This window comes from Limulus polyphemus, unplaced genomic scaffold (genome assembly GCF_000517525.1).
Source record: "Limulus polyphemus unplaced genomic scaffold, Limulus_polyphemus-2.1.2 Scaffold7021, whole genome shotgun sequence".
NCBI lineage: Eukaryota > Metazoa > Arthropoda > Merostomata > Xiphosura > Limulidae > Limulus > Limulus polyphemus.
Genome location: NW_013672631.1, coordinates 33278 through 41340, shown reverse-complemented (window position 1 = coordinate 41340; position 8063 = coordinate 33278). Strand labels below are relative to the sequence as shown.

The 8063-nt window shown below is 35.8% G+C and overlaps 1 protein-coding gene across 1 annotated transcript in view; it reads right to left on the bottom strand.

Annotated features, from left to right (window-relative positions):
- Positions 1 to 2895: 2895 nt before the first annotated feature.
- The window catches only part of LOC106474280 (ribosomal RNA-processing protein 8-like), a 17285-nt gene continuing 12117 nt past the window's right edge, over positions 2896 to 8063 (bottom strand). The window contains exon 6 of the mRNA XM_013934968.2: positions 2896 to 3113. Coding sequence (XP_013790422.1) covers positions 3000 to 3113 — 114 coding nt within the window. The 3' untranslated portion in view covers positions 2896 to 2999. The remainder of the gene's footprint in view (positions 3114 to 8063) is intronic.

Below are 8063 nucleotides of genomic sequence, written 5' to 3'. Positions count from 1 at the left end.
GCATTTTTCATTCTAGAATGAACACAAATTATAACACGAAAACATAAATGGACTAAATAGCTTTAATCTCATAACATTATACATTTATATATATTTATTATTTTTACTATACTGACCTTTTTTCAGCTGTTCTTGGCTAACAATACAGAAGTAACAATGACGTGGCTCATGTTACCATGTCAAACAACATAAAACTAACCTTTGGTCTGTACAAAGTAACTTGTCTCAGCTGTGTTTTTAAAAATACTAGTCTACTCATTTATGGAATTTAGAGTTGAGACTTTGCAGTTCTTACAATCCCACAGTGTATTATTTAAGTAATTGAATTTTGCAACTAAGTAATATTTTTCCCAGTATTTAATTTTTGTATGCTACTATAAGTGTTTAGACTAACAGTGCAAATACAATATCGTCATTAACCCTTTCAAGACAGGTCACGGGTGAAAGGCCGTGATATTGCTTAGATATTGCTCATGTAATAAATCAAACACAGTGGCACCCAACCCACCTCTTTCCATTTTTGGAAACACTCCCTTACACTTACTTCTATATATACAACATGAATAACCAATCGAAAGTTCAGAATGTCCCCCTAGTGGCTTTCTCAGCCATTTTAAAGGGCTTGGAAGCCATTCCATCCTTTTGAACCAATATTTCAAGGAGGTAGGGTGCATTTTTAATCTGCTCAAAATTTCATATTTTTTTAGACTAAAATACATCTTAGTTACTAAACTTGATAAATTATAGTGGAATTTTATGGTATTAATGTAGTAATTCATGATTTTTTAGTTTTTCAAATGTGTATATATAAAATTTAAAAAAAATGTTTTGTTTCACATCCTCTATGTGCAAAATGTTTAAAGGCTTAGCAACCTACATCAAGTAGCAACTGAGTACAAAGGTCGTAACTATAAGAGATAATTGTTTGCTTTACTTCTTTATTTACTGTTCTATGTTTTAAGAAAAATAAGTTTAAATCTTATTTCAAAATAGGAATAATCTATATACATATATAATGTATAATAATTGAAATATGACCGTATTTTGTTGATATTTGGGTTTTTATATCGGTTAAAAAACAAACTCCTATTCAATTGGCTAAATCATGACTTAGATTTAACAGTGTTGGTTTGAAGCTTATTTTGATTGAGAAAACCTCAGACACTGTGTTATGTTGCTTGTTCAGTGCACTCTCCAACATTTTAACCTCTTTACTTCCCCAGGGAAGTAGATTGTTTGTTCATGAGATGTTTTTTGAAGAATGGAACAATCAGCACCACAATGAACCATTGACTTGTCCTTCTAAGATATACAACACATTTATAATTAAAAATTGAGAGTACATGGTGTAAATGGTGAAGTAAGAGCTTTCTTTTGGTTGTTGGTAGTAGACTGAGAAATAATTGAGAAATTTGCACATAAGCTCTAAGACTGTAGAGAGCAGGGTTCAGAGATTAGAGTATGTTTATTTTGCTCACAGGATCCAAGTTGTATGCCAGTTCTCTTGCCCTAGATCATATAGAAGCTAAGCAGTACACTAACTATACTATTTGCACAAACTTGCTTAGCTCCATACTGGCCCTGCAATCACTTAATGCGAGTTTTCATCCTGTTCTCTTGAACACTCAGAAACGACTGGTCCTATTTTTTCTGTAATCTGTTTCTATCCAGTTTTTCTGGATACCTGGCCACATTGGTATTCATGGGAATGAGATTGCTGTCACTGCAGCTAAGTCCATCTGCTCTGGCGTTGTCACAGACATGCCTGTCCCACATATGAACTATGGTCCTATGATCAGGGCATAGTTTCGTGCTAGTTGGCAGTTGCCTTGGGGTGAACACATCCATAACAAGCTTTTCCAACTATAACCTTCTGTTGTTCTTTGGTTGTCTAGTTTCTGTGAGGATTGGAGGGAGGAAGTTGTCTTGGCTAGGCTACACATTGGTCACAGTTTTTTAACTCATCGTATTCTTTTATGTGGAACTGATCCACCAATGTGTGGCTTTTGCAACACTCTGGTCACAACTGCCCACATTTTAATTTTGTGCCATTGTTACGAATGTGAGTGGGGATACCATTTTAGACATGTATTTTCTAAGAGTTTACCCCTTATTCTGGATAGTGTCATTGGAAATGGTTACACTGTCCAACTTGATTGTGTTGTTAATTTTTTTGCAGGACATTGGTCTCATTAATTGTATTTAGTTTTTTACCTGATTTTGTTGCTTTGTTTAGCTTTTAACTTGCTGTTTTTTAAATTTTTTAGTATGTTATTCCTGGCATATTTACAGTTTGTTTGGCACAGATAGCCCAGTCACCAAGAACAATAAAAATATGATTTCTTTTCAGGAACATTGTGCTACTGTATATTAAAAGTTTGATGATAGTGACTGTGTTGCCAAAACTAGTCAGCTGAACAGCTAAAAAAAAAAAAAAAACTAACCTTTCACTGAGCTAAAAATGTCTTTTTCTTTTAATAAACAAAGATATGAATCATTTTTGTTTTACTTTTAGTAAACAAAAGTATGAGTAATAAAAAAGGAAACATGAATACAGAAAAAAAGAGAGATGAATTCCAAAAGATATCATGTGTAAGTATGAACCTCTATAAATTGTCATTCAACATATTTGGTAGTTATTTTGTTTGCCTTCCAATTATTTCTTATTCTCATAACATATTTAACCATGTTGTCAATTCTGAACAACATTATCCTTTTTCTTTAAAGAGGAAATAAGCAGAAGAAAATAGTATTTTATAGAAATATTTGTTGCCTAAATTGTTGCAAAAAAATCTTCTTAAACTTGTACGTGTATATAAAGGCTCATTTTATCTAAATTTCTTGTACATAAATTGGAGTAAAGTTGTAAAAGCACACAATAAGTCTTCTACACAGTTCATTAAAGCTCATATTTAATTTTATTTTATTTACAGAGTACAAAAGTGGTAGGGAAACCTTTTTGAAATTGCAAGTACACCTGTGAAAAATCTGATAGATTCTTATCTTTTCTTGTAAAGACAAGGTTGTAGTTGAATTGATGGAAGTTTCTGTCTGTTGCCAATACCTTTAGTTTTCTTGAAATCAAAGAAGACAAACATCTTATGGGATTGCTCCTGCAGAAAAAGATTTAAAATACTATGAACAAATTGACTCTCTAAGATCTATCATGATATTTGTACTTTTTGGTGTAAATACTCAAAAGTGTAAAACAACCTTTTCCAAATTCATCCTATTTTATTAAAAACTTATTCAAAAAAGACTAATAATTCTGCTTGATGCCAAGAACTTGGTAAAAAAAATTATTCGGAACTAGTAAATTATGATAAAGTTAGCGATATATCTAACAAAGTGGATGATAAAACTTGTATTTCATTCAAAAAGTTATGTTTCTTCCACTTCAACAATACTCCAATAAAGTACATACTACATATATATTTCTTCTAATCTACTGATCATCCAAATGGTTTTATTCAGAATACAAATATTTGTATATATACATTTTTTTTTCTAAACATACTTCATTTAAGTACCAAATGACAGAATACTTTAATCTGGTAAAGAAATGTTTTATGAGATACTACATCACTAAGCCTATTTCTTCTAACAGCATGAAGAATATGTAAGAATGCAGAAGTCATTAAAGTTTGTTTTTTATTAAGCCAAAAGCTGCACAATGGGTTATATGTGTACAATGGGGTTAAAACCCTAAATTCCTGTGTTATAAGTCTTTAAGATTATCATTGAGCCACTAAAGAACAAGCCATTAAAGAGCTTTAATTGCTCATGAATTTGTAAATATTTTTGTTTTAAATGAACATTCAATAACTTGTGTCTAAACACTCAATCATTCTGCAGAGGCTCAAACTTTTGAAGAACCTGTTACAATTACAGGAAGAACTTGATTTAGCAATGTATTTCTTTCAGTTCTTTTCAAATGGCACATGAATACATTTAAGTTTCAAAAGGTTCCCACCATATAGTGCACTCTATCCATTTATAAGAGATAAAGAGAAATGAAATAAACTTGTAAGAAATAAGTGTTTCCTTGATTTATGCATGTCTGTCATCCACTGTGGCACAACATAGAAACAATGGTAGATTATCTATTTCAGTTTACATTACAATAAAAATTTCAGCATCAATAATATGGCAAAGACAGAAAAAACTTTATTTTTATGCTTGATTTTATTCATTACTTGAACCATATAGTGAAGGTTGTTAATTAAAATCTGGTCAAATAACTTTGAAAAATGCATTTTATTTTTTAAATAGAACACTACTTTCTCAGTCACGTTAAGGACTTAATAAACTATTTTTCATTAGACATTTTGATTTTGGGGGTAAAATCCATTTCTGAATTTTTTTAAATATAGTAACTAAGAGTTTAATTATGAACTTTTATAAAAATTCAACACTTATTTGAATGTATTTTTTAATAATTGGTATTACAGGCTCTCCTTCACCGCTCTCTCGGGAACTTGATCCTGCTATCGTTAGTCTTCCATCTATTAATGACTGCATGGAGGCAGTAACTGATTGTATTATTCAAGCAGTTGTTCATTCTCTCCCCAAAACATTGACACGTTTTGCATAGTATCCTAATCCATGGCTGTCTCCTATCTGCCAACAGGCATGGAAGGCTTAGAAGTGGGCCTTGGATATCTTTTGCAGGTATCCCACTTATTCTGATCACATTACTTTCCAGCATGCTCATGCCCATGCCTAGCTGGTCACGTGTCAAAGTCAGTAGGAATCCTGGATAACTTCACTACCAGCATCTCTTATACTACCAGTTTCAAAGTCATCTGGGACAAGATTCAGGAGGTAAGAAGTATGCTTCCCATCCTGCTCTCCAATGCCCAGGAAGTTGCCGATATACAGAACATTACTGATACTCCTGTGGTGTGCTTTTCCCATCTTCCTAGAACTTCTGTCTCATCTCTTGCCTTCTTGGCTACCAAGTCTCAGGCTGAGAGATTGCCACTTTCCTTTCACACAGATCATCTCTATGATTATAATCACCCATTTAAACTGGTGGAAGTTAAGCTTGCTCTTCATTGGTCTGGCAGCACATCGGTTGGACCTGATGATGTTCACTGTCAGATGCTGCACCATCTCTTTCCTGCTCTTCTTCTGGTTGTTTTAAAACAGATTTGACAGGAGAATGTTAATTCTGATTCAAGGCTATTGTTTTCCCTTTTTCAAAGCCCAGGAAGGTTCCCAAGATTCTTTCTAGTTATCGACCTTTTGCTTTAACTAAGTGTCTCTGTAAGGTTTTGGAGAGGATGGTTAATGCACGTCTTGTTTGGTTACTTGAATCAAACAACCTCCTCTCGCTCACCCAATGTCGTTTTTGTAGATAGTACTACACTATGGACCACCTTATTTCTCTTGAAATTTCGATCAGGGAGGCCTTCCTCAAGAAAGAGCATATTGTTTCTATCTTATTTGACCTTGATAAGGCTTATGATACTACATGGAGGTTTTGAATTTTTCAGGACCTCCACTCCTATGGGTTAAGTGACCATTTGTCCATTTTTATTTGTAAATTTTTACTTGACAGGAGATTCCAAGTCTGTGCAGGTTTGACCTTGTCATATTCTTTCAAACAGGAACTTGTCCGTCAGGGTTGTGTCTTGTGTGTCATCCTTTACAGTATAGAGATCAATGCTATCGCTAAATAACTTCCTCCTATAGTTGCAAACAGCCTCTATGCACATTTCTTGTTGGTCATCGGACATAAGGCTTATTGAGCAACAGCTTCAAACTGCTCTCACTTGCTTGTTGGGGTGAAACAGAGCAAACAGTTTCACCTTCTCTTCTTCTAAGATTGTTTGCATCCTGATCCAGAGCTCCATCTCGGTAGTGATGTTCCTTCTGTGGTGGCTGAGACAAAGTTTTTGACCATAAACTTACTTTTATTCCTTAAATTAAGCAGCCTCGTGTCAAGTATACAAGGGCAGAGGATATCCTCCACCTCTTTGGGAGCAGGCTTTCCACACTTCACCAATCCAAAGTCTGTACACTGAGCCCCATGAACCTCCTCTTCACCTTAGACGTTTGCAACTTTCCTTGCTTTTGCTACCAAGCTTCGATCCTTACCATGGCATTCCATCTGGTGTTGTGTCTTCCTTCCTGAGTGGGCTGTGCTCTTTAGGAATAGATGGTCTGCCATTCCTCCTTTTGGCCTTTGTAACCAGGCACAGCTGGCTGAACTTGGTCTACCATTGGATGGCATTGCTGATTCCCATGATCAGCAAATCCTGGCATGGCTCATTGCCATTCCCACCTGTGACCTTTCCTAGAGTCATCTGAGGAGGATGGATACTCCCAATTGGATGTACTGTCTTTTCTTTGTTGAATATATTTTGAACCATTCTTCTGTTCTCGTTTTTATGAATGGTTTGAAAGCACGTGACTTTGTGTGCTCTGCCAGGATTTGTTGTGGCTTGGTGGAATCAGTCTTCTCCAACTTCCACCATGGCACTCAGGTTGGGAGGCATCGATTGCAGCCAATCTCCCTCAAATGTCAACCCTCCAAGAGAAATGAGAAAAAAGTGAAGATGAACAGATAGATTAATAGCAGTACAAGACTGTCTAGGTAAATGAATTGGTATTGAAGAGAGGAAGGTTGTAATCCGCGAGCATACACTCTGCAGAACGACCCCTCCCATCAATATTAGTACCACCCCAGAGGGGATCGTGTCCATTAAAAATCTCCCAAGATGAAGGGAGGTGGCTGCTGGTCAGTAAGATCATCAAGATCTAATTGATCGTAAATCTCTCCTGGTGACAGGTAAAGAGAAGATACAATGATTGTACGACCCACAGAGATACAGAAAGCCACATCCTCTAAGCATATTGAGTGGCACAAGCATGGTGTGTATATGCTGGTCAAACAGCAGTGCCACACTTCTATAAACTTGCCCATCACAACCTGTAATTCCTGTACAATGAAAACTACTGAAAGATTACAGTATCAGCATGTCAAATTAATGATTCTTGCAAGGAGATGCACTCGGGATGATAGGAATCTATCAAGGTCTTCATGTCATCGAAATTAGAATGAAAACCTTGACAGTTCTACTGTAACGAAGTTGTCATTTTTACTTAGAAGGAAGAGAACTGTGTGAAGAACTCTTTTGTTTTTCTTTAGAAGAAATAGGTCTGTCGACCTCCATGAAACCTTCCCTGGGTCGATTGGACAGGTCTCTATCAGAGAAAAGAGACTCCAGAGATTGAGTGCATGACCAAAGAATGGTTCTATACCTCGGGGTCAAGGGAGATGAATCCAAGCAATCAATGGAAGCAATGGTGAGGGCAAGAACAAGAATAGACGTAGAATTTTCAACTCTTGCATCCACACAGGGCAGATAACCTGCCTTAACAGTGGCAAGTGGATGTGGTGATGTAAATATCAGTATAAGAACATTGGTAAGCTGCATAATTCCATCCTTACGAATGGAGATACGTCACACAGCAGAAATTCTTGGCTGGGGAAACCAGTGAAGATTTCTGACTCGGGGATGTTCTTTAAATCCATCTCAACAATAACTACTCGTAAGAGATTCAAATTAGTATGGGTAGTAACCTCAATAGGTATGTACTCATTAGCCTTTGATTTCAGAAGGAGTTTGCTAAGGTTTGGTGTAGATGTTTTTACCAAGATCTCCCTAAAACGTAACTTCTTGACTGACTTTGGAGAACCATCAAACCCCTCTAATTCGTCACAGGGTATTGTTGAAGTTAACGTTCGTTCGTTATAGTGTTTGTTTTAGCGCGAATATTAAGTGTATCGTAAAGTTATATTCGGAAAGAATAAACCAGTTTTATTAAGTAAAGACTTGTGTCGTTAAAGTTTCGTCGGAACGAAGTTACGGAAAAATAAATTAACAAACGGAGACGTAACAAATTGGTGTCAGAGAGTGGGATAAAAAAAAGAAGAAAAATGGAAACGAGAGGCGGAAAATCAAACTACAGCTTAGCAGACTTGATGGCAGCAATACACGAGAAGAGAAATTACAACAGTTGTTAGAGGAAAAAGAAAAGAAACAAGACGAACG